The 27124-nt window shown below is 37.9% G+C and overlaps 1 protein-coding gene across 11 annotated transcripts in view; it reads right to left on the reverse strand.

Moving 5' to 3' along the window:
- Positions 1-12331: 12331 nt before the first annotated feature.
- Positions 12332-27124, reverse strand: part of DGKH (diacylglycerol kinase eta) — a 160428-nt gene continuing 145635 nt past the window's right edge. For 7 of the 11 annotated variants that reach the window (XM_074378233.1, XM_074378235.1, XM_074378238.1 and 4 more), the window contains one exon: positions 12332-25349. In XM_074378233.1, the coding sequence (XP_074234334.1) occupies positions 25260-25349 (90 nt within the window). In that variant the 3' untranslated portion in view covers positions 12332-25259. Of the gene's footprint in view, positions 25350-25447; positions 26257-27124 lie in introns of those variants that run through there. The other 4 variants (XM_074378237.1, XM_074378231.1, XR_012511716.1 and 1 more) reach the window with 3 other exon arrangements.

Genomic DNA, 27124 nt, shown 5'->3' on the forward strand with positions numbered 1-27124 from the left:
ATTCAGAGAGCCCAAATTTGTAAGGGCCAAATCTCTTACTTTTCATCTTCTATTCTTATCTCTAAATTGACTTTAAAATTCTTCCTTTTTAATTGTGCCCTTATCTCGCATTTGACTATATAAGGTTGCTATCCTTATCAGTTGCTGTAACGAGATTCTTACAAAAACCTTGTTATCTTGAAACATCATGCCCAAAGGCAGGGCATAATGGGTGTAACAAGATTCCTGCGGAGCTCCTGTTCAACAGTTTAATGGTGTGTAATTCCCGCTGTCTTTTTCAGATGGTTAGTAGCTGTTCTGAAATTTCCGTGTAAATGCCTGATGAAAATAAGATGTGCAGCCAAATAAAACTTGATAGGGTACCACACTAACTTTCCTGTATGGCTTGAGGAAATGCCATTCTTTTATGGGAAAGAGAAGTCAACATTTTACAAGGGACTTTTTTTAGTGTCAACCCCCGGGCCGTGTGAACTTTAATATCAGTCTGAATTTTTTTAAACTATTCTTTTTTTTTTAATTGACATATGGCCAGTTTACAATGTCATTTTCTGGTGTACAACATAATGTTTCAGTCACACATAAACATACATATATTCCTTTTCATATCTTTATCATTATAGGTTACTACAAGATATTGAATATAGTTCCCTGTGCTATACAGAAGAAACTTGTTTATCTATTTTATATATACAAGTTAATATTTGCAAATTTCGAACTCCCAATTTATCCCTTCCCACCTCCTTTTCCCCGGTAACCATAAGATTGTGTACTATGTCTGAGTCTGTTTCTGAATTTTTTACAACCATTTTAAGTTATCATGACCATTTCTTGCTCACTTGACTTTCTGTGTAATTCTAAGGATTTAACTAAGTTCCAGGAGGAACTAAAGTCCTCAGCTGAAGTCTCCTGAAATGTACTTTATCCTGTTTGATTCTTTATCATTGTTACCTCTCCAAGCCGGCATCCACTGAAGTGCCGGCATTTCTACCTGACCTTTACTGAACAGGTCAATGCAGCTTTCTGCTACAGCATACCCTCATTAAAACATGACTGGACAGTGCCATTTTGCAAACAGACAGCTCTTTCTGCAGAAATAACTTCTGCTTCTTAGGTGCCATACGGACTCTGTATACCAATGCTTTCTGCTAGGACATGGTAAACGCTTCCCCTCCTTGTTTTCAACGATCTGATTCACCGCCTGCACTAAGGACAGGGTTTCGTGACACCACGATGTTCCATCCTCTGATCCAGCCTGAATTCGACCTCCTGTCCCTCATCCCGAAATGGTAACAATACATGAAGAGAGCAAGCAAATCCCCTGCCTGCCCTCAGAGAGAATTCTCTCACAAATTACTTACATGTCATAGAAGACTGTCATGAATCCTGTCCTCTGTTCATTTGTTCACTTTGGCCAAGTTAAGGTTCTACTTGCTTTGACTCATGACTTCTGGTAACTGCATCAAAAAATGGGAGTAATGGAATGGAATGTTGTACAAGATACCCACAAAAAGAAACACCTGCTGGGAGAAGCCAGAGGCTTTCTGCGTCCCCTGCCAAGCATTCCGCCTCCCTGGGCCGCCCTCATCGTGGATTTCCTCACTAAGCTCCCTGCCTCTCCGTGATGTAACACCAGCTTTGTGCCTACTCCAGTGACCAGCTTCTCATCTCCACCTCTGCCAGGAGCCCCTGGGATGTTCATACTGATTATCTTTTACCTCTACAAAAGCATTAGCAAGATTGCTCTGGTCTGAGGACCACCCCCTGTATTTATATTCAGGGTCACTTTACATTCTGTTTGTGCCTCATACAATCATACGCAATCCTGGTATAATCACAGTTTGTTTAAGGTTTTGTTTGTTTGTTTGTTGGGGTTTTTTTGGTAGGGGTAGGTAATTAAGTTTGTTTGTCTAAATGGAGGTACTGGGGATTGAACCCAGGACCTCGTGCATGCTAAGCATGTGCTCTGCCACTGAGCTATACCCTCCCCTCTTAATCACAGTTTTTGTCTGTTGTTAATGCTTCCTTTCTTTCTCAAAAAAAAAATCACAGTTTGTAAAGTAAATTCTAAATGACTTCCTATTTGTATCCTGCCTTAGACAGAAGCCTTCTTTACCTGCCAGGTCAAAACAGACCTGTCCCAGGATAGCACCCCAGACTGCTGGCTGGACAGAAATAACCAGCCACCCCCTAAAGCTGTATCTTCAGCTCCACTCTTCCCATTACCAAGATAACTACATGGTCATTTCACCTTCCCACCACTTAATTTGTTTATCTCAGTGTCACCCACCCTATTTCAGAATATCAAATGTTCATGCACTGTATTTTCTAACTAAGGAACTTCTTGGTCTTATTTTTCTTTGTCAGTGTTTGTAGCTGTAAAATATGTCAAGGAATTCTAAGCCACAAAGGATAACTGACAGGCTTTCTCAAGGAAGCCAAAGTGACCTTCAAATGAGATGTCAGCAGTGGTACCCAGGAGCAACCCTACCGGCATATTACTAGTCTCAATAACATCTTGGTAATTTCTCTCCCTACAAACTTTCACAAAGCTGCAGGGCACCCTTCTCATCTTCTCAGTATTAAGCCTATCATATAGGTGACCTCCAACTCTAGTTCCTCAATACTCTCAAATCCTACAGCTCTCAAATCCATCAGCCTCCCCTTTATCCTGCCAAATTCAACTCCTACACTTCACACTAATAAAGGATATTTAGGAATATGTGGTTCGTGTCATACCAGATTCTGGATGCACTGGAAGAGATCTTCAGTGCTTTGATAAATGGAATATAAGCAGAAGACCAAAGCTGAGAGCCCACCGTCTCATCTCTGCTTGCTGTTTGGAGACCGTGGCCACTACCTAATGGAGATGGTGCAGAATCCCACAATGCTGAGATGTCTGCTGCCACCTGGCCCCTAGAAACCTATTTGGTCCACTTGGACGTGGTGGCATCACCTCCTGTCCCCAAGGATCTGACTCCTCCTGAGGATTCTTGAAAAGACACTTGGCATGCGGCTTCCATGGGATAAATCTGCCTCCACCCTGACTCTGCCTCGCTCCTGCTTCACCCATTATCTTTGCCTCTATGCAACCTATTGGACACTGTGCCACTTCAAGGCACGGAAGGATGGTTGTGTGTGGTTTATCATTGAATTTTCCTGTGTCCCAGAATTAGGCAATAGGCACTCACCTCTGCTGCTCCGCTATAACTTTTAGCTCTCTCTTTTCATATGCTGGCCTTGAGACATGGTCTGAGGAATGGGGATAAAAAGCAGTGGAGATCTGGGATCAGAGTTACTAGCCTTGAAGATAGTAGGATTTCGGGTTGGGTGTGGTCCAGTTGCTAATGAGTCTAAATCAGGCCTGAGCTGTAGTAGCCTCTAAAAAAGCAATAAACAGAGGGGTCTTAGAAGAAGCAAGAAGCCAACCTAGGTAGAGCTAGAGAGAAATCTTCAGAGAGCAGATAGGCCACACTGTTCAAACGCAGTGCTGGTCAGGAGACCTGAGGCAACGTGTTGCTGACAAGTGCTGTATTTCACAAGGCAGATACCTTGGAAGCATGCCGTCCTGAGCGTATGCTTAAAGGACTCCCGATGCCCCTGTCATCTCTAAGACAGAGGGTGGTTTTTCCAAGTGTGTTATCTCTAGGTCTGAGGAGTGAGGGAAAGTTAAGAGAGACAGCTGTATCCTAATAAATGCGTTTCTATTTTGAAGACCTGGATCTCAAGAGTGTTTAATTTGATCAGTCTGACACAGGTTAGGAAGGAAGTCTGAAAGCTTAACAAGTGCTGAGAGCTGTAAATTTTCATCACTCTTAGCTGGGCTATTTATTACACTCATCCACTAGATTGGAACAGGTTTCAGACAACAGAGCTGGGTGGAAATCCAGTCTGGAGCTCAGAGTTCCACATCCCCAAAATAGTTCATGAATGCAGCAGGTGTCAAAGGATCTAACACCAAGCATAAGAGATGATCAAAAAGGAAACAAATCCAGGCTCAGGGAACCTAGGCTCAAGAGATACTCAGAAATCCAGGCTGACAGCTGGCAGGCACTAAGAATGTGTATCAACAAAGAAAAGAATCTCTATCCATACGCGTGCAGAAGTGAGACACTAGGTGGGGAAGGGAAATGGCCAAAACAAAAGAGACTACCATTGTGGATCAACTCCTTAGTTACCAAGGACCTCAGAATCAGTGAAAAGAGAGGAGTCAGTTGAATGAATCATGCAACCAGGTTTTAGGGGGCAGGGGTCTAGCTCAGTTGGTAGAGCACATGCTAAGCATGTGCAGGGTACTTAGTTCGATTCCCAGTAACTCCATTTGAAAAATAAACAAAAAAAGCAACCAAAATACAGATATGTTTCCTAAATAATATTGCAGACTAGATTATTTAAACCAGCATAGTCTAAAAGAAATCTAATGCAAACCATGCACATAGTGTAAAATTTTCTAGTAGCCACATTAAAAATATAAGGAGAAACATGGAAAACTAATTTTAGTTAATATATTAACCAAATAATATATTTTCTTTAACCCAATAGATCCAAAATATATTTATATTAACATAATATATTTTCTTTAAACCAGTAGATCCAAAATATGATTATTTCAACATTTAGCCAATATAAGAATTATTATTGAGACATTTTATATTCTTTTTTTCATCCTAAGTAGCAAAATGTGATGTGTATACCTAGCTTCAGATTAACCTAATTTCAAGTGTTTAATAGCCATATTGGACAGTGCAGATTTGGACCAACCTTCCCTTTGTAAACTACAGAAAAGGCTGGATAAAAATCTAAATGAAAACAAAAATCTAGAAAGTTAAGTTTATCACTGGATCAGATTTTACCTGAGACCATTGCCAAAATGGCTAATTTGATGGTTCCCAGGATCTCAGGAGAAAGACACTCAACCCAGGAACCTTACTAGATGGTCAGTCTAACAAGAAATCCGTCTTTCCCCATTTAAGCTAGAACACTAAAAGGCAGCTCCCTCTGTCTCACTCAGGGTGAGTCAGGAATTAATCCAGCCATGGGCTATGACTAGACCACTTCTGGGGTGGAAAGCTGCCATTAACACGTATATTAAAATCTTGTGATTCAAAGAAAAAAATCATAAATTATATACTTGAAATTGGATAATAATGAGGCTGAATATTAAAAGTTGTGGGATGTACAATCTCTCCCCCAGCAGGCTCAGCCTTGTCTGGTCAGTCCTGAGCAGGGTGGGTCTCTGCCCACTGGGGGGCTTATCACGTGGAGTTAATGTGAAATTGCATGTCTAGTGTTTGGAGGACTTACTCTCAAGTCTGAGCACCCACAGGATTTTTCCAGTGAACTCCAGCTCTCTCCTGCTTCCACCATGCTGGGCTGGTGGTCTGCTTGGGGTTCTGCCTGAGTATCCTAACTGGGGTTAGAGACTTTCCTGAGTCTCAGCCCACAAATCTCTTTCAAGTGAATGAACTTGTCCTTGGATTCCTAGACAAGCAGATAATCATCTTGAACTCATACATGGCCCCTACAAAAAAAAAAAAGAAAAGAAAAGAAAAAGAAGAAAAAATCCTTGTGGGATGCAGCTAAGATAGTACTTCGAGGAAAATTGATGATTTTAAATGCTTTTATTAATAAATAAAGGGAATATACTAAGACTCCAACCCAAGAAGTAGAAAAATAAAAAAGAACAAGTCCAAAGAAAATAAGAGGAAACAGAGCCCCAACTAAACAGGTAACTCCACTCTATGTTCCAAGAACAGACAACAGTATTCTTACACAAATTTTTTCACAGAATAAAAAAGAAGAAATGCAACTTCAACTCATTTTATGAGTTACTGTAACCTCAACTCCCATACTAGACAAGAGTAACGAATGTCACTTAAGAACATCAATGTAAGAGTTTTAAACTAAATGTTGCAAGTAAGATAGTCTCTTCATTCGTTCAACAGACATTTTTTGAAGACCAGCGAGGAGTCAAGCTTTGTGCAATGAGATGGTACAAGGTGAATAATACACACTCTTTGTTTTTAAGAAGCAGCTAATTTAATGGGAAGAGAGATGCATGAATAATTAGAATGCAATGTAATTGCTCTACTCAAGGTAGATAATGGGAACAAAGTGTAATGGGAACAGAGATCAGAATGTCTAAGTTTGCCTTGGTGAATTTTATTTTATTTTATTGTATATATATTTTATTGAAGTACAGTTTACAATGTTGTGTCAATTTCTGGTATACAGCACAATACTTGTCATATAGGAATGTATATATAGTCGTTTTCATATTCTTTTTCTCCATAGGTTACTGCAAGATACTGAATATAGTTCTCAGTTCTATACAGTATAAACTTGTTGTTTATCTATTTTACGTATATTAGTTAGTATCTGCAAATCTAGAACTCCCAATTTATCCCTTCCTTTCCCTTTCCTCCCTGGTAACTGTAGGTTTGTTCTCTATATCTGCATGCCTTGGTGAATTTTAGAAGGTCCCATTGGGAGATCCCTTGAGCTGTGGCTCTGGATAAGCAGGGGCTTGACAGGTAGAGAAGAGTTAGTGTTGGTGGACGTAGGGAGGAAAGCAGGGATGTAATTTAGAGTAATGTGTGTGTGTGTGTGTGTGTGTGTGTTTGATATGTGTTGTATATGGAGCCAGAGGAAAATGAAACAGACAAGGATGAGAAGAAACAGCAATTCAGAGGAGGGCTTGGAAGTTTTCCTCTTATTTAGACTCAATATATAGGGGAAAGAAATTAGTTAATACCTAAAATACTCTGAAATTAAAGTTATTAGAGACTACAGAATAAATGAGTAGATATAAAAATGAGTATAAGTTAATATTTAAGTTCACAGAGTTTACAGTGAATTAATTCACTAATCATAGTTTCAAATTTTCAATTTTGCTTGTGTATATTTTTACACATCTTATTGTTTCAATATATTAAAGTCCATCTATTAAAATATTTCTATCTTAATGAAAATAGAGAGTGAATTTTACTTTTAAGTTTAAGAATTACTTCAGGCCAAAAAAAAGTAAAATGTAATTGCTAAGATGCTATTATCACTTTCAAATTAGCTGAAATGCTTCAATAACTTGATTTCCAGTTGAAACTGTAGAGTTCATCAAATTATAATTAAGCTAATTACAGTGTTACACATTAGTGTTTCTTGATGGTTGAAAAATTGCCATTATGGAGAAATGAGCTTTTAGATAGTCACGCCTTTGGGCTGAACATTTATAGTAGCCTTAAGATATTTAATATTATTGTCAGTTTAGTGGGCATTGGCTTCTGTCCTTTAATTGGTTATCACTTTTGCCGGATTTCTGCAGGGATATATACTGAACAAATTATAAGAGGTAAGTTTTATGCTCTGTTGCAGATTTCTCGTTATTAATTTCCAACTTAACTTCCCTAGTGTGTATGACCTGGGTTCTTTAAAGTTGTTGAAAATTGCTTGAAGCCCAGCACTTAGCCTTTCAAGCTTTAGTATATTTTCTGTAAACTAGGGGATGAGGTGAGTAGAGAGGTTGGATCAGATCAGTGATTCCTAACCCCGATCACAGGTAAGAATCATCCAGGGAGGGTGATCTAAGTGGCACCCTGATTCCTTCCCCAGAGATTCTAGTTCCATAGGTCTGGGGTAGGTTCTGGACATTTTAAAACATGCTTTCCAGATGATTCTTGGGAAGTCAGCTGTGCATTGGAAACTGTTGAACTAGCGCTGCATTTTTAAAACTGTAGAACTGTGGGCTGTGGGCTGTGTCCTGTTAGAGCAGAGGATGGGCTGCCGTCTGTTTTTGTAAATAACATTCTGTTGGAACGCAGTCATGACCATTATTTACATGCTGTCTGCGGCTGCTTCCCTGCTGCAGCGGCAGAGTTGAGTAGACCTGACAGAGACCACATGGCTCACAGAGCCCCAAATATTTGCTATCTGGCTCTTTCCAGAAAAAATTTGCTGACCCTTCCATTAGCAGGTTATAAAATCATTTTAATAGGTTGTAATCAGTAATTTAAAAAACAAAATAGAAAAATAAAATCTTAAAGCACACTGCTTCTGCATTAAGTGTTGTTTCGTCAAACTTGCTGATATATCAGTATCTATGCTCATATATACCTATATGTATACACACCTATGTATGTATTTGTGCTTACTGGGAAAAATGTATCTCTCACTGTAAGTAGCAGTCAAAAAAGCTTAGAACAACCTAAACAATGTGATCTTGGATCCCTTCCATTTATGATCTCAGTCACTTTCTCTCAGTTGCTAGGGTGCCATGGCAGCGTGGATTGGGGTGGCAGGGAGGTGGGTGGGAGAGATCGCGGAGAAGGTGCTTTTCCTGACACCATGCTTCTGGGGGCTGCTTCCCATTTGGTAAGTCAGCATCACTCCCTTAAGGAAGGATTATGCCCAATGCCCACATTTAACCAAAATGTCATCGCCAGAAGTAGGACCAACTGGAGTTGTGTGGACGGTGTGAGGACATTTCCAACACAGCTAATACTAAACATACAGGGTTATTCTGAAGATTAAATGTGCATATAGTGCCTCAAACTAAGATGTACTATACAATAACAGGCGGCTACAGTTTTTCATCTGTAGCCTCTCATTCTTGTGGTTAGAATCCACACCCCAACCATAGGACAAGTTCCAGGATGTTAGCAACCACAGCACTGATTGTCACATCCTGTGAATGCACCAGTGGTGGCACAAAGACCAAGGGAGATAAACGCCAAGGCTAGAGCTAGGGAAGGAAAGATTAGGTTCAAATCATTGACCTACTGGGACAATTCTAATTTCTAAAATAATAGTAGTAGTAGTAATAATAATAATAATAATAATAATAATAATAATAATAATAATAATAATAATAATAATAATAATAATAATAACAACACCTACCCTATTTAGAATTCCTGGTAAAAATTTAATTTGCTAGCACTATGCCATGGTCTGAATATTTGTTGAAATACTCATCTCCAATACACCTTCATGGTATTAGGAGGCAGGCACTTTGGAGGTGATCAGGTCATGAGAGCACAGCCCTCATGAATGGGATTAGGGCTCTTTAAGAGACTCCAGAACACTTGTCTCTTCCAACACATGAGAACAGAGGGAGAAGATGGCCTTCTGTGAACCAGAAAGCAGGCTCTCTCCAGACACAGTGATGCCTTAATCTTGGACTTCCCAGCCTCCAGAACTGTAAGAAATAAATTTGTTTAAAATCCACCCAGCTTAGAGTATTTTGTTATAGCAGCCTGAACGGACAAAGACTATCAACAGCTAACTGCCATGACTAGGGAATTGGCCATCTGATTAATCAAGGATTATGGCTATAGAAACAAATAACTACTTTAAAGAATTATTATATAATAAAATATAATTTGCATTTTAGAGAGGAAGTAATTTAATATGATGATTCAGAAAGTCCTTCGGAATCAGGCAGTGTCTCAGGGTAACCATGGAGATGCATAAAAGTTTTGGTTACTAGTGATTTGCTTTTAAAAAGATGGTGGATAACAAGCTTTTTTTGGAGTTTAAACTCTGGTTCATTTGTTTCCTAATTTGGTTAGGACTATGCATATTTTTCCTTTATATATAGCCAACTGCAGGACTGAAGGGGACCCCAAGGTGTTCTGGTCCTGTGATCTGATGCTTGAATTACTTCCAACTTAGTCACCAAATATATACTGTACATACCATGGGCCAAGCACTGATCCATTCACTGGGATACACTGCTAAAAAAAACTTTGTTTCCACATGGAGTTCACATTCTCTCAGCCTCTGTATGAACCCTTATCTCAAAGGGGAACTCATTCAATGAAACAGCCCAGCATGTCTTTGGACAATGCATTTTTTTCAATTTTACTTGCTTATCTCATTTAGAATAGTTGTCCATCAACAGGTGAATGCATAAAGAAGATGTGGTACACACACGCACGCGCGCACACACACACACACACACACACAGGAATATTACTCATCCATAAAAAAGAACAAATTCTTGCCATTTGCAGCAACACGGATGGACTGGGAAGGCATTATGCTAAGTGAAATAAGCCAGACAGACAAAGACAAATACTGTATGATACTAATCATATGTGGAATCTAAGAAATACAACCAACTAGTGAATATAACAAGAAAACAGATTCACAAATACAGAGAACAAACTGTGGGGGGAGGGGCAAACAGGGGTTGGGGAGGGGGACATACAAACTATTGGGTTTAAGATAAGGACAGGGATGAAATGTACAATGGGGAATAGAGCCAGTATTTTGTAGTAACTGTAAATGGAAAGTAACCTTTAAAATTATGTAAACAATATTTAAAAAATTTTAAAGAGAACTAAGGCAAGTCCAACTCCCCGTGATGGTCCTTGAAATATTTGAATCAATTCTACATCCGGCCTCATCTCCTCCCATCTCTACCCCTCCCCCCAACCCTGAAGTTTCTCTTTTATAAGCTAAGACTCATCCACTCCCTCAACTATTCCTCCTGGGGCGGCGTCTTGAGCCACTTTCCACTGAATATGATAAAGACTGCTGTTCTCACAGAAGAGTGCCTTGCTAGACCAACTGGCCACTTACTGAACCGTTACCTCTCAGCTCCCAGTACACACTTTGATCGTCTGCTCTGTGATGCTGGGGTTGAGGTTCTGCAATACAAATTGCACTGCTCCCTCACCAGCTGGCATCCTGCCCGCTGTGCCAAGAGGGAAATTGGAAGGCTGGAGGGGAAGGCTCACTCTTCCTGTTTTGTTTGGCTCACTGTTGCTGCCAGCGTCACCTGGGTACCAGTTCTCACCCTGGAAGGGCCATCGGTCTCACTCTCCTGCTTCTTCCTCTGGCTCTCCCAGAACCAGCTCCATCACACTGGTCTCCTGGACCAGCACCCCTCCTCCAAGGTCAGAGTCCCAGCTCTGTGGGGGCCCTTTTCTGAGTCCCTGAGGATCTTCCAGGACAACTTCATCCTAATGGCTTCAGCCCACCTGATGAGGCTCCCAGATCTGTATTTCCTCCCCAAACCTCTCTCCAACATTGTCATGTATTTTATGAACAGCCTACAATCAATCACCTTAAACCCGTGATGCCCAAATATGAATTTGACCATAGTACTTTCCTTTTCATTCAGTAGAAACCTGGGGTTTTTCTCTCCTCCTCATTCTTCCACAGCCAGTCTCCAAGTGCAGGTATTTTCCCCTCAGTATTTCTCAGATCTGTTCCCTCATTTCCATTTCCACTAAAACTGCCCTAAAGAAGTCCCTCATCATCTATTGCTCAGACCCCATCAGCAACTTCCAGCTGTTCTCCCTGTCCTTAGATTTCTGCAAGTCAGTTCCACCCACGGAGGTCAAATCTGATGCCATTATTGGTCCTCTCCTGCTCAAGTTCCATCACCTCTCTCATTGTACTCCTTTTTTGCTTCAGCAACACCACGCTGTACCCACCATGCTGTTTTGCTGTTTTACCTTGCACTGTCACCTCTGCATGTCCCATACTTTGCCTGGCTAACAGCTTTAACACTCAACTCAAGGTCACCTATTCAGGAAGATGCCCCTGAACCTCCTCTACATCGTCCTTTCCTCTGTGCTTCCCACGTACTTGGCTGCATGTTTCATCACCGCACATAATGCTCTACATTACAATAACCTTTCTTCCTCACTAGACAGTAATCTCAAAGGACTTTTCCTAGATCACTCGCACTGGAAACAACACCTGTTCCACCTTTGGTTCTTAACAAATATTTATTCGTGAACTTCAAGGACTCATTACTCTGAGGATAAACTCAATTATGTTTTCACCATCAAGAATCCCCCCACCAGACGGAATATTACTTGGAAATAAAAAGAAACAAACTATTGATAACTACTGATACATGCAACAATTTGGATGAACCTCCAGGAAATTAGACTGAGTGAAAAAGAAAAAGCCACATACTGCAGGGTCCCATTAATATAATGTTCTTGAAATGACAAGGTCATGAAAATGGAGATAGATGAATGGTTGTCCAGGGTAAAGGAGGAGGTGGAGGTGGGGGGCAAGTAGGTGTGGCCATAGAAAGGCAACATGAGGGATCCCTGTTGTGGGTCCTTGCGATAAGAGAATGTTTTGGCATCTTGAATGTGTCAATGTCAATATCCTGGTTGCAATCATGTGCTATATACAGGTTTGTAAGATGTCATTACTGGGGGAAATGGGTAAAGGGTATGCAGGATCTCATTCTCTCTCTCTCTGTGTTTTTTTTTTTTTACAGTTATATGTGAATCTACAATTATCTCAAAATAAAAGGTTTAATTTTAAAAAATGAGATTCTGATCAGAAAGAATGTCAACTTCACACATTGTCCAAATGCATTCTTTTTATTTGAGAAGGACAATCTCAAGGCAGTGCCCTTTGGGAAAGGCATCTCTCTTCATCATGTACATCGAGATCAACCATTACTCTCGGCAAAGTACAAAAATACACGCATCAGTGACTCCCATACAATAAATACATAATCATGCATCCCACAATAAAAGGCACGGAAAACTGGTCACTTAGTAGTCATAAAAATTACCATCTACATTAACAAAGCCACCCAAATTATCAGTATAAGGAACTGTAACAATATATTCCAAAGGTGAAAACACATAGAACATCTTTAAAATAGTATGCAATAAATATCTCAATTGTTGTATAATATTTAAAAAATTATGCCATTGTAAACAGCATGTAAACAAACAAAACTCATGTTTTCTTACCATTATTAAAAGTAAATAGAGCCAAAGTTATCACCTCCGCTCTGTCAGGTGTATTTCTCTGGCAAGTGTGCTAAGCAGGTTAAAGTTTCACTCTTTTCTGCAGCAAACAGAGCCCATTGTGTAATAAAGAGATAGATGCGGTCTTGCATCTTTCAGATGCAAGTTTCAAAACAGACTTCCAAAATGTAGCGAATTCTTAGTATAAGTAACATGGCAAAGGCCAGAGTACAACTATCTTTCGCAACTTAAGGGATAAAAGGAACTATACTGTTAGGTTTTTCAACTTGATAAATAGGAGGCAAATAATGACTGATTATCTTTATGGAAAGGTAAGATGAATATGCTGAATATAAGGGCCAAGTATCCAGCCTTCTGAGCCTCCTTCTCTTGCAGACCTTTTGCAACATCGAACAGAGAGCAAGGCTGTATCAAATTAAAAGTCTGCTTTTGCTGGAGAGCTTAGCAATGGCTGATACTTTATAATGATGGGAAACAGTGACTTCAAAATATGCCTATCAAAATGTAAATATAGATACAAGTAAGGTTTTTTTTCATACTTACTGACAAGACAGTTTTTTTCCTTCTCTTAAAGGAACCCTATTGTCTAACCATCAATAAATATTCAGAGGTTAATTTTTTTATAACTCAAATATTTTTGTTTTGTTTCATCTATATATTAGTGCATTGAGCCACACAAATATGAGTAATATATTTACTATATGCTTAGATAAGTATGTTACCTGTTGAATATTATTACTCCCTAATCCCTGTTAAAAATCAGAGGTGGAATCATCAACCAATACATTCAAATGGAGCCTTTGAAGTACATCAGCATTATTTGATAACTTTTTTTCCCTCTATTGTGGGTTCCCATACTTCGTATATGTTGGTGTCTGTGGTATTAATGAGGATATGTGCCTTCTTAAAATGAACTCTATCCTTCTTAAAATGAACTCACAATTTAACTTGTGTCCTTCAAATTCATCGGTCCCTTGGCTCACATGTAGCACCTATGGTTGCGGAGCTGGGATCTATAAGATTGATGAAACATGTACTTGACAAATGGTCAAAAATTATTTGTGGTTGACCTGAAAATACAAAAACTGTGGACATAAAAACGGGGTTACCTCTTAATGACACAGAATGTAGTTTTTTGGGTGGAAGATGACCACTTCTCTGAAAAAAAAAAATACTTGGTTTAAAAACATGTCCTCTCAATTTCTTTTTTTTTTTCAATTGAAGTATAATTGATTTTCTCCTCCTCCCACTTTCTTAAAGAGACTGTAGAAAAATAATTATAAAAATGAACTGGAACTCTATCAGACAAGAGCTATGAGTTATTTTGTTATCTCCAGGACTAATCAGGTGCCAAGGGTAGAGCAGGTGGAAAAATGTCTAATAAGTGAGTGAAGTAAGAAGCCATTAATTTAATTACACGCATTTTGGATTCATTTAGTTTTTAAAATTATTTAACTTTAAAGGGCTTTGGGTGTTAACCTTTATCATAATTTGGAGACATGTTAGAAAGGCTTTACAAAAATCACAAAAGAATAACAGACCCTCAGGTAATAGTTTTTAGTCTTTATGTTCTATGTGGGGTGATAACAATGACCAATGAGTCTTCTTACATTTGCATAATAAAAAATGAAATAATCATTAACTACAAATGACCTGAAATCACACATGTTCAGTCTCTATCTCTGGTTGAAAATTATTTTTCAGAAAATTTCACCTTCATTACTGTTTTTTATTCTTTCTCAAGTCTCATTATTTTGTGGAGGTAATCAGTGTATGTCTTTATGTAGATTGTATAAACTGATTATCTGCAAAAGAGAAAGATCATCTTTAGGGCAATATTTATGAATGATAAGAATTTGGCAGTTATGTGAAAATTTTATAAACCTCAATTTTATCTTTTTTTTAATATTTATTTATTTTTATTATTACTATTTTTAAAGTGGAGGTACTGGGGATTGAACCCAGGACTTTATGCAAGCTAAGCACACCCTCTACCACTGAGCTATACCCTCCCCTCTAAACCTCAATTTTAGAAACAAGAATTCAGATTTGGTAACTATTTCTGATTAACAGCTAAGAAATAATTATCCTTCATGGAGCAACTGCTCTTCCCTGCTGCCTCTCTTCTGTTGGGTTTCCACAGAGTGCCTGTGTGTTCCTGAATACACACACCCCTCATGAGGCCTCTCTGGGAAGTCTATGCGTCCATTTGTGAAAGTATAAAAATACAGAGATACATGAGTTCTATATTAACTTCATTCATTCAAAAACATTTACTAAAGTCCTAATATGTGCTAGGCTACAAAGACAGAAAAATTCAGTGGCAGAAAGGCAGATATATATACTGAATTATTGAAATGTTATTTTAATAGAGGTTTCAAGAGACTATGGAGCATGGGAGAAATACTTAACTCCACCTGGGGAAGCCAGGTAGAGGGTCCCACAAGGTAAAATTTGAACTGAGTCTTGAGTGAGTTGATCTATGCCATGTGATTATGCCAAAGCACTGAACTGTGAGTAGTTCCAAATTCCTGGATTACAAAAGGTCTCTAGAAGAAATGACAGGTGAGGATGCTACAAAGGGTGGGAAGAGGTAAGGTCACAGAGGTCCTTATCCATCCCGCTAAGGAGCTGGGTTGCTATGCTGTAAAGAAAGGAGCGTCTAGTTAAGAATCTTTAGCAAAGGGATGACAAAACAAATTTGTGTTTCAGAAAGACCACGGTGTCAACCACGTGAATGATGGACTTGAGGTAGGGGAGAATGAAGGGAGGAAAACTAGTTGCTGAAAAACTACGGCAAAAGCATAGGAGAGAAAAATGGTGAAGGTTTGTACTGATAAAGGCCTGAACCGAGGCAATGGAATTGTCGCTTTGCTTTACTGCAGCTAATTAGAAATAGACCATAAAACGCCAATTCAATTTTTGAGATGGACGAAAAATGAAATACGCAACTGCACGAATACTAAAAAAACCGTCTGATGTAGAAAATGCTTTTGCTTATACAATTCAAAACCAAGATTAGGTTAAGCACTTGTTTTGTTCCATATTTTAGCTTCTGAGTGTCCTGGCAGAAGAACATAATCACATAATGTTGCTATGAGAACTGTGTCATCTTTCAAGAGCTTTCTGAAAGCTTTTCAAATAAAAGGAGGCGAGGAAACAAAAGAACTGCTCAAGTTTGCACTTCCTTCATCCGCATCATTATGTATATGAACAAACTGCTGCACAGTGGAAATCTGTAAACAGGGCAGGTTCCAATTAAAATTATAATTAATTTTAATTATAAGAAGGTCATCTGTATATCAGGTCATGGCGGGAAGCAAGTTCCCAGAAAAATAATTTCTTCCTGTCACGGTACCAAATCATTCTGGGATCATCATTTAGAGCTGTCATCATGAAAACTAAGTTGTATCATTAAGACAGATCAAAATACACGTTTATGAGTTCTGATTCAGTATCTTCCCTCATGTCATGCAGCTTACACCCTCTTGCAATTCCAACTTTTTGGGGGTAAATGCAGCAGGAGCTCTAATTTATCAGATTAAGCTGTAATAAATACCAGATGGAGCAAAGAAATTTTTAAGTCAAGGATCAGCTAGTGACTGAATTCAAATGTCAGGTAAAGTCAATATTCATTTACCCTCATCTACATTTAATAATTTTAACTAGGTTATTCTAATTTCTTTTCCGTAATTGTACTCGGATTTCCATTATGGTAATAATTAAGACATTTTCTAGTTTTGTTTCTTTACAGGAAGTTTTGAAGATACTTTGCATGGGAGAGTACCATTCCACAGCCAGAGAACGTAGCTAGAGATCCATGCTTCAGCTTAAACAACAAGGGAACCATTCAGAATTCACTTAGTACAGAGAGTAAGTAACGTCACAGGGGGAAACAAGGTAAGGGAGTCCGGTATTCCTTTTTTTAAAATGTTGATTTAAAGAGACATATTCCTCTTTGGGTTGTTAATTTCAGAAAAGACGTGAAGGTCTTGATTAAAATATATATTTTTTATTGTATATATTCAATTATATATATATGTTTTACTGTTATAAAACGCTTGTCTGGGGAATAGTGTAAAAAACTTAAATTACTGTAAATTTCTGCAATTCTTAGAAGGGAGTTTTTCATCTGTCCTGAAACAAATAACACGAAACTGCAGTACACAGATAAAGATGGCCATAACCTACTCTGGTGCAGACAGTACTAATGTGACTTTAGTCTCATTTTTAAGATGAACATCGAGGGGTGCTAATTTGGACTTTCAATTTTCATGCTATAGTCTGGGAAGCCTTTCTTTCTATCTAAAACGACAATAGGAAAGAAGCAGTAAATTTAGGTATGATTCACACTTTACAGTTCCTTTGGTACGAGGAAAACGACCAAGTACATATAACTGGTAACACTGTGTGCCATTTCTAATTAGGGAAACCGAGGCACTAAAACATATAGCTCATAGAAAGGACATGAGTCAGTGCCAAAGTCAGCGGTGGAACCCAATTAACCTAAACCTTACTCCCATCTCCAGCATCACAGAGTTCAGCTGTTTATAATATTGTACATTTTAATACTTTTGCTGTTTCAAATGAAAGGAATCATTGCTAACAAATTTCAAGGCTTAGAAGGTTCATGAAAATCTCTTTACGCTGTATGGTCTGGTCTGATCGACATTTACCAGCGTTCTCCGGGAGCTCGCCAAGCCCTTCAGACTTTCTGTCCGTGTCACTCACTAAGTTGACAGACTACAGACCTTGTGTAATGAACACAAATGATCAGGTCATCCTTACTACCTGCTTAACTAACTTCTAGATTTCAACAGTAGAATGGGCTCCCTAAACTCACTGGTTAAGGAGGTAACTAGGTTTATTTATTTATATTTAGAGGAGGTACTGGGGATTGAACCCAGGACCTTGTGCATACCAGGCATGCGCTTGAGCTACACCCTCCTCCACTCACTAGCTATTTTGAAAAGACTTTACCTGTGCGGCATTTTTTTGTTTCTGTGGTATGTGCTCATGATGCATCTCACACGTTTTGCATTTCCAGGATGTAAGATGTCTACGTTCAACCTCTTCATTTCCAAACCTTTCCCAAATTACCAAGCTCCATTTCCCTTTAATTCCCATTTAATGTTTCTCATATATTTTCTTTTTGCCTGCCTTCGATAATTGCTTGTGCAACAGTAAAATTAATATAAAACTCTGTCTTTAAAATGATAGTCAATTAATTCTTCATCTTCTACTACAGCTCTTAAATAGTTTACAATTCATCTACTGCTCACACTGTAAGACAATGAAACCGTTGGATTTCGGGCTTGTTAAAGTGATTTCTTTGGTATACGATACGGCCTGATGTTAAATCAGAACAGTTATTTTTCTGCCTTGAAAATGTGATTTCATTCTGTGTGGTATGTTGCACCATTAAATTTTAAACTTTGGGTTTTTTTAAACAGTTGAGTAGAGACTATTTGAAAATAGAAGTAATTCAAAACTCAAATAAAATCCCATTGACTTAACTGACAGAAATGAACCATTATCCCTCGTGGTTATTATGACTAACGCAGCCCAGAGTCAAGTGCAAACCTGTTAAGAATATACACTCTGAAATTTAGAGCTGCAGATATGGGATATTTAGGGAGGAGGGGGTCAAGATTCGTCATGTTCATTTGAATGTCATATTGGCAATATAACCACTGAGCTCTCTTTTACAACAAAAATTGAAAGTTTACCACAGAAAAGAAGCTCTGAGTTGAAGATAAAATATATAGAGACAAAATATAGCATGATGAATCCCTTGGCTACATTGAATTCTTAATATTGGTGATTTCATTTTGGCTTTATGCCTTTTTCCATATTTACTTTAAACAGGAAAATTATTTTTTAACCAAATGCCTATTATTTTTCAGTTATCTCTGATGGTAGAAAAAAATACCATATTTTACAAGGAAAAAAATTGGGCATCTGTTTGACAGAAACGAGTACTTCAAGTACACAAGTAAATCACTGACAGAGCTATTACATTCTAAGCAACAGCAATAACAAAGAAAAGAGCTAGAATTGCATTTTGTATAAAGGTTAAATTTCACCACATAATAAATAAATGCACTGATTTATACAACGTGTAAAAACCTTCTACTGATGATTATGTATAATACTGTCTGTTTTGACTTTGCTGATATCAGCACTGCCTCGCATAGAGATTCAAAGGTAAAATTCTTGCTCCCAAAGCCACAAAATATACAAAGCTGGTTGGTTATTAAATATTTTGTCTGCCAAAAGCCCTGCAAACTAAAATACATCTTGGCAGTTTGAGTCACCAGCATGATAATTCTCTTAATATAAAAAGATAAGAAAGATTTTAATATGAAAATTAATAAAACCAGTAAAAGGAGAAACTTGTTGTATAAATAGACATTTTAACGTAAAAGTGAGTCTTTCATCTCACCTAAGAGGAAGAAAAAATTCAATACAACTTACTTGAAGATCTGAAAATAATTATCATATTTTCCCAGCTCTAGATAAATATATTACTCCCATTTATTAGTCATCTTCAATATACAATATATAACTCACAAAACTGGGAATGTTACAACACCAAAACCTTTCACAGCACTAGTTACCAGTTACCAGAACTGTAGGAACTCTTTAGCTACATATCAGCTTAATACTTAGAATACAGAAATAGATATGGCTAAGCTGTGGTAAACAACAGTGCAATCAAACAGGAAGGACCACAAAATATATTCATTTTCCTTTTTAGCTTGTATATCTTAACTGTATTACCTACTTCAATGGCATTATCAACTGAGTATGAAATTTATTTTAATCTATTTAAAAAGTAACCCTATGTTCCTTTAGGTTTGGTTAATTTACTCTTGAAATGCAGTTCTATGAAATAACCAGACTATTTCATAAATTCCTATACAATGAATAACTTGCAGATAACATGAAATATTTTATGTGGCGTTTTTACGATTTTTAAGTAGTGGTTTGGTTTCTATTTTCCAACTAAAACTTGGAAGTGCATAAAATTTAAAGAAAGAGGATATAAATATATGTAAGTAGAATCTTAACTACATAAAAGGAATTAACCTGTTCACCTATATTAGTAATAATGGGGTTTTTCCTTAGACATCGTTACTGAGTTCAATGCAGTCTCAGTTACTCTGTTAAACTTCCTTTCCTGAAAATAACAGAAAGAAGTGTACAAATGGGTACAGTCCAGCTGTCTTTTATCGCTCTTCTCTGTAATGATAAACCTTTACAGTTTTTTAAATTCTACGAGAAGTGTCTTTAAACGAAATTTGGAGAAAATAAAGAGAAAACAGTAACGAGAAAAATTAACGTTTTGTGGATGATCAAAACCAATAATCATTGCCTCTTTAAAGTTTTACTTGTTTCTTTAGGAAGGCATCCTATTGCAAAGGCAAGATATTAGCCATCTGACACAGGGATTGCTCACCAAGAGTCACTGGGGAGATGACATTGCAGACAGACAAGTCCCAAGCCCCATGCACTTGGTGTGGGCCAGTGAGAGGAGTGGCCTGGCAGCCAAGCCCTGGACACCACTCAGGAAGCTATTCCACTGACCAATGGTTAATGCTGAGGAATTGTCCCTTCTCACTCTTTTCAGCTAATTTAAAGAACTAGGTGTTTTAAAACTGCCACTTTACCATCAATCTCTAGCCCCACCGCTTTTATCCAGTTTGCATCTGAAAAATGCAAGATAAGTTCACTTGAGGGGGAGGGAGCAGGGGAGATCCTAGGTGTCAAGGTTGCGAAATGTAATGTTTTTATAGCTTAGTGAAAAGTGACATCGGTAAAGAATTCACATCTGTACAATATAAAAGTCCACTATCTTGTCAACCCAGAGATAACAGATAATTTACTTTAGAAATGATGTAGAGAGGTTTCCACTCTAATTTTTTAAGTCATAGCTTTGCATGAATATTTCCTTCCTCAATTCCTTTTAAAAATAACTACTATGGAGACTAAAGTAGTGGGTTCTTTATTAATTTAAAATTGGCTAAAGAATCTCTAGGCAGTAAAGTTTTGGTAAATTATATCACTATGTAAAAATTAAGGATTATTGACCATCTGTCATTGGGAAAAGACCTTACCATAAATTAAATAATTTATGTCTTGAGGGTCAAAAATATATTATTTTTCAGGCACTACTTTAGGGAATTATTAACTATCAGAAAATCAGGATAAGTTAGCATAATAAGAAAGCCAGGTTTTAGTCTAGCAAAACATGCCCCCTTAGAGGGCTTTAATGACACATTCACTTTACTTCTAATCATCTTGGGTCTCTCTCTCTTTTTTTTTTTTCACGCCTAATGATTCATTTTACATTGTGCTGCCGTGTGTCCTCAAGCATGAGCCATGTCAACAGGATCACCTACTGATAAGAGGAAGTGAAAAGTGCAAGTTGTTGGAGACTGACCCGGTCTTTACTTATCTCAGTACATACTCTTCTGAAATGCTCCCTCTGACTTAAGTTGTGAACAAATGAGAATGTCACATGGGCAACAAAGTGAGCAAATGCAGGTTGTAAGTGACTTAGACATGAGGTGAGGGGCTGGAGAGAGGCCAAGCTATGACAGTCAATCTCCCATGTTCCACCTTAGCTACCAAAATACATACTGGGTAGGGAAGGCTCATCTAGAACCAGAATTAGGAAAAAAAGATTAAGAAGAAAACTCAGCTGGGTGATGAGTGAATGTCGGCTTATTTCTGGGGTCAGCTGGAGAAGGGATAGGAAACGGTTGTGGAGTATGCTATTCTGAGGACCTCTGAAGACCTCAGATCTCTCCTATCTAGGTGAGATAAAATATACTGATGCCAGTGCTAATGACCTGATGAATCTTATTAAAAGGAAGATTTTTGACTCAACAGGTCTGGAGTGGACTAAGATTCTGCATTTATTTCTATAAGCTCCCAGGTGATACGGATGCTGCTCGATCATGGACCGCATTTTTTTGAGTAGCAATGATGTCAGCAGTGCTATTCAGGAGAATTTTTGCAGTGATGGAAATATTCAACACTGTTATTGAGCACTTGAAATATGGCTAGTGCAACAGAGAAACTAAATTTCTAATTAAATTAATTTAAATTTATTTTTTTTCTTTTTCTTTCTTTTTTTTTTTTTTTTGTGGGGGGAGGTAGTTAGGTTTACTTCTTTATTTATTTTTAATTTAAGAGGTACTGGGATTCAAACCCATGACCTCATGCATGCTAAGCACGTGCTTTACCACTAAGCTATACCCTCCCCGCAATTAGTTTAAATTTAAAGAGCCACATGTAGCTAGTGGCTACAACCTAGGACAGCACAGATCTAGACATTCATGGATCACCTCTTCCCTCAGCTAGAGCAATATATGTCCTGGTCCCCAAATTATTTAATCCTTTCATTCATTTAGATTGGCAAGTGTCCTTTTATAAAATGCAAACTGTAAACTTAGTTTATTTACATTGTTTTCTTCCTAATACTTGGCGAGATGACCCACAAAGGGGGCTAAGGTAAGGAGACAGAAAAAGAGTCATTTTCTAGTGGGACAGTGGATGAGGAAAGGATGGTACCTGGCAGTGAGAATTTGAGCAACCATCAATGTCTTGGGCAGGTGGAAAAACGGGAAGCCAGGAGGTGAGAAAGAAACTCAGAAAGTGAGGTGGAAAGACACAGAAGAGAAAAACTGAGCATGCCAAAATTTTATTTAGGTCTGACCCTGTTCCCCTCTCTCTTGAAAAGCAAGTTCTTCCTCAGGAGAATGAGCAGGGAAAGAAAAATGAAAGAAAGTGGATGTGGCTGTGACTCCCCTCCAGCCCTCCCAAATGATCCACGTGTGGGACAGCCTGGTGGGGGAACGAGGAGCAATTGCAGCTGGCTAGCTGGACCGGACTGAGCTTCTCACCTCAGCTTACATGTGGATCAAGGCACAGAGGCCCCACCTGCGCTCCCCAGAGCTGTGATCCAGTCCCATGGGGAGGCCCCTCTCACTTTCGTGGTAGTCCCATCCAGTGTAAGAAGCTGGCTCCTCCGTGAGGCTGACAGTGGCCTACCAGGCTCCGAGGGCACCGTCCTGGCACACAGGTGTGAGTGAGGTCATGTGGGTCCTACACAGCCATTCACAGACAAAGCTACAGGGAAAGATGCTTTCATTTAACCAAAAAAATCTCAAAATTGTGATTTTAAAGAATTTTCCTCATCCAAAAGCCATTTTGCAGGAAAATCTTAGCTAAGGATCCCCTTAGCTAAGGTTTAGCATATATATGACAGGTTACTTAGGAGAGAAAAATCAACATCAAATTTAAAAATTCTATCATTTATATCTCACTCTTAAATTCTGAAACATGTGATAACTTGAGAATCTTTCCTATTGGCAAAGGGGTATTTTGGGGCAGTGAAAATCAATAAAGATTTCTTATTAATTCATTCTTTCCTAGGGTTCCTTGCCTTCACCTTTCCTTTTTTTTTTTGGTAGCGCTGGTCAGGGGTTGGTGATCTCAGCAGAGTTCTGAGCTCCTGGTGCCCCCTATTTTGATCTCAATAGGGAAGTGCCTGAAAGCACAGGACATTTTGCGGTGGTGGGGGCGGGGGCTAAAAAGGGACTGGAGAAGAAATACCTTTGATTCCATAGGTGTGGATAACATTAAAATTATTACGGGAGTAGCCTTTTGCTCTTTTAAACTCCTTGATATAATTCCCTTTGGAAAATTTTCATTTATTCACAATTTAGACAGGTAAAATATATGGTCAGACACACTTGGTCAGGAACCCATCAAGTTCATTTATTTCTAAGAGATCCCAATTTTCTGATTTTACTAGTAAATAGCCAAGTTATAAGTCAGAATAAAGTGTCAACTATTTAAACCCTTTTGATATAATTAAATTATATGTCTGACAATAGTTCGTTTTAAATGTTTTCCCATCAATATTTCTCTTTAAGCCTTTGGTAAATAAATGTCTGGAAAATATCAGTGAGAGTATATGTCAGATTACAGGTTTGCAAGTGTGAATGTACATAGAAGTGTATATACACATATATGTGTACATGTATATACGTGCGTATGTGTATCTATTGAGCACCTACCTAGAAGGCTACGTTATGGAAATTGTCACCACTGGGTCAGTATCTGGTTTACTTTACATCTATAGAAGATTTTCAAATGTTATAATTAGTTTTTTGGCATAGAATGTCTAAAAGTTTATTGAAGGATATTTTTGTGACTTTTTGATACGTATGCCTTTGGCTTTCAAAGATTTTGATCATTGTAATGTTAAGTTCTAATGAGCTACACTGAAATGTAGTGGTTTAGCAAAAGGAAAATAATATCTCCCTGATAAGACACAAGAATTAAGTGAGATAATAATAATGGAAAGCCCTTAAGAAAAAATTAAAACCTCTTGTTGGGAAGTTTGTATCAGGAGTCACTTTTCTAAGTGGGCGAGTCTTGGGGACCAATCAGTAAACAAATTCCAGTTGAGACCTTGGGGAAATTTCTGGATGTTAACAGTCTACTATATTATAAATGCAAACAGAGTATTAAAGAATTATTAAACTGAAATGAAAATAAAAACGAAATGTGGGAATTTTGGTTTGGAGAGCTACAATAATTTTTGTTAGGCAACAGAGCATATAATTTTATGAAAATATCCAGAGAATTTTCTTAATGTGCACACCTACTGTTTATGATCTGTTGATATAAAATTAGCTTGCATAATATGTAAATCATTTGTTGATTAGGGCACAGACACATGTTTACAAATTCTTAGATATAGAATGTTGATGCAAAATTCCACATCAAAGAACAGAAAAGTGCCTTTAACCAACAAAAAGGTACTTAGGTAGTAATAAATTAAATTCCATTAAAACTGACATTAAAGCTAAGTATTACCATGTTAAATGTGACATGCAAAAACCAGAAAGACAATTCAGGCAGGAACATCGTGCATTAAGATTTGCATTCATTTGTAGTATTTGAGGGGTTTTCACCATATTCTTTGACCACTGAGCGTTAGGAATCTGAGGTGATACCAATTCAAATCACAATTTAATGTACATCTTAGTCTTCTAGCCAATGATTTTAGGAGGAAGCCAACGCCTCCAATAATGAAATCTAAGTACTTTTAACCACATAGTTACGTGGTTGCACAATAAGAACGTTCCATCTGGCCACGTTAAAGGAAAGTAAACATTCTACAATTCCATCTCTTAGACAACGCAACTGTCTTCAGATTCCTCCTACCTTTTTACTACTCTGAGCATACTTGAACGCGTCAGGTTTGCACAATAAGAAAATGGCTTCGTGGAATGTATTTTTTGGCACAAAAAATTTTTTCTAATACCGCAAATCAAAACTTTCGCCCACGGCAAAATGTCAAGCCCTAGAGGTGCCTCAGCGGTGCTTACTCATCTAGGCAGAAAACTGCAAGAACAGCCAAAGTGCTTCCGAGAACTTTGTATTAAGTAGCGATTACTTCCCTTCCAAGGAATAGCACCAATTTGATTACACCTCAGACTGGGGAGTACTCCTTCCAAGCTCTTTAATTCCCTGGAGAATTCGCTTCATATGACCCACCTTCGGTATCCCCAGGTCCTAAAAAAAGAAAGAAAGAAAGAAAGAAAGAAAGAAAGAAAGAAAGAAAGAAAGAAAGAAAGAAAGAAAAAGAAAGAAAGAAAGGAAGGAAGGAAGGAAGGAAGGAAGGAAGGAAGGAAGGAAGGAAGGAAGGGAGAAAGAAGGAGAAAGAAGGAGAAAAGAAAGACAAAGAAGTTTATTGACAAGAGAAAACTGAGGATTAAATATTTAACTAGCAAATAATCGTGTTTAGTTCATTTTAGTTTATATTCAATGCCCGACATTAAAAAATTACCAACCAGTAAAGAATTACATCTTACACAAACTCTTAAATACAACACTTTCATAAATTATATATGCTGGCAGTTCTTTAAGAGTCAAGATTACTCTCTCCTTTTTATTCTTTTTTTTTGTTGTTGTTGTAAAAAAAAAATCACAGAGCCTTTTGGGATCTCTGAGAAAAGTGACATGTGACACCAGGGCATCCACAATTAGTCTTAAAACAACTAAACATTCTCTTGCTAAAATATTAAACTTACAAGTGAGGCCTAATCCTAAAGGAAGACACCAGGGACTATGACTTAAATTTGGGAAGGAAATGCATTTGCACTTGCATTTAGCATCTTCGATTTGGGTGAAATATTTAAATTTTCTTTATAATTTGCAATGGGTAAGTGTAAAAAATTAAACATAGGTGTCTGTGGGCTGATGCTTTTCCTTAAAGCATGTTTGGTTCCTTTTCCCTTAGAACTCTTCTTGTTCCTTAAAGAATTATCTTCCTAGAAAAAAACCAAGAAGCCAATATTTAATTTTCGGAAATGGATGGTGACCGCTGAGCGTCCAGCACGGAGCAGGTCCTCGGCAAATACTTGTTGCAGGAATGAATGAGATGCAACCAAGAGAGCCGGCATAGTCACTGTCCAGAAAACTAAAAGAGAGGGTGAAGGCTTCTACTCAGTAAAGCTTCTTTAAGCATAATGGGCATAATCAGTTTGCTAAATACGTGAAGTCAAATAATTTCTTCACAAAACAGAGTGCGATAAATTTGAAAATTAGTAAAGCAGCCTAGAAAATAAAAGGTACCACAAGATTATCTGTCTGAAAAGATACACACACACACACACTCCACTCTCTCTCTCCGCCATATACCTTATGAGCTCTTTGAATTCTGCACCAGCAATGCTACTGATGATTTTGAATCCTTCTGGAAAATACTCTTTCCATAGCCAGTGCTCTTTTCTGAGATAATTTATTTCTTGAGATAATCTCAGAGTAACGTTTTTACAATACTTAAATGATCCTGAAAAATATCTGCTCGTACGACACCAGGTCATCCACAGTCTTAAGGCAACTATACATTTCCCAAGGGTGTGCTAAAATAGCAATCTTAAAATAATACTAGAGAAAAATAAAAATGTAAATGCATTTACAGTGGTGCTTAGATTCTTTGATATGAGTGGAATATATAAGTATTCTTTATCCTTTGTGATAACACAGCTATCTGATTAAGACATTTATTTAATGTGAAATATTTTAGTTTAAGCCATATGTACACTGTATCCTTAAGAATAAAAACTTCTTTGAAGGACGTAGACTCTACTCAGAATTCCTATTTTAGTGTTATGAGACAAATGTTTTCCCTAGAGTTACACTAACTTCTTAGCTATATTTTCTTCAGTGTGAGTTCACTATTTCCATGTCGTCCAGGAGTTAGGCTGTGATAAAGTTATGCCATGACATTTGTTACATATTTCTTATTTTTATCACATTCTTTAGTATTGGCTTTTTCTTTCTTT

The sequence above is a fragment of the Camelus bactrianus genome, chromosome 14 (assembly GCF_048773025.1).
Source record: "Camelus bactrianus isolate YW-2024 breed Bactrian camel chromosome 14, ASM4877302v1, whole genome shotgun sequence".
Taxonomy (NCBI): Eukaryota; Metazoa; Chordata; class Mammalia; order Artiodactyla; family Camelidae; genus Camelus; species Camelus bactrianus.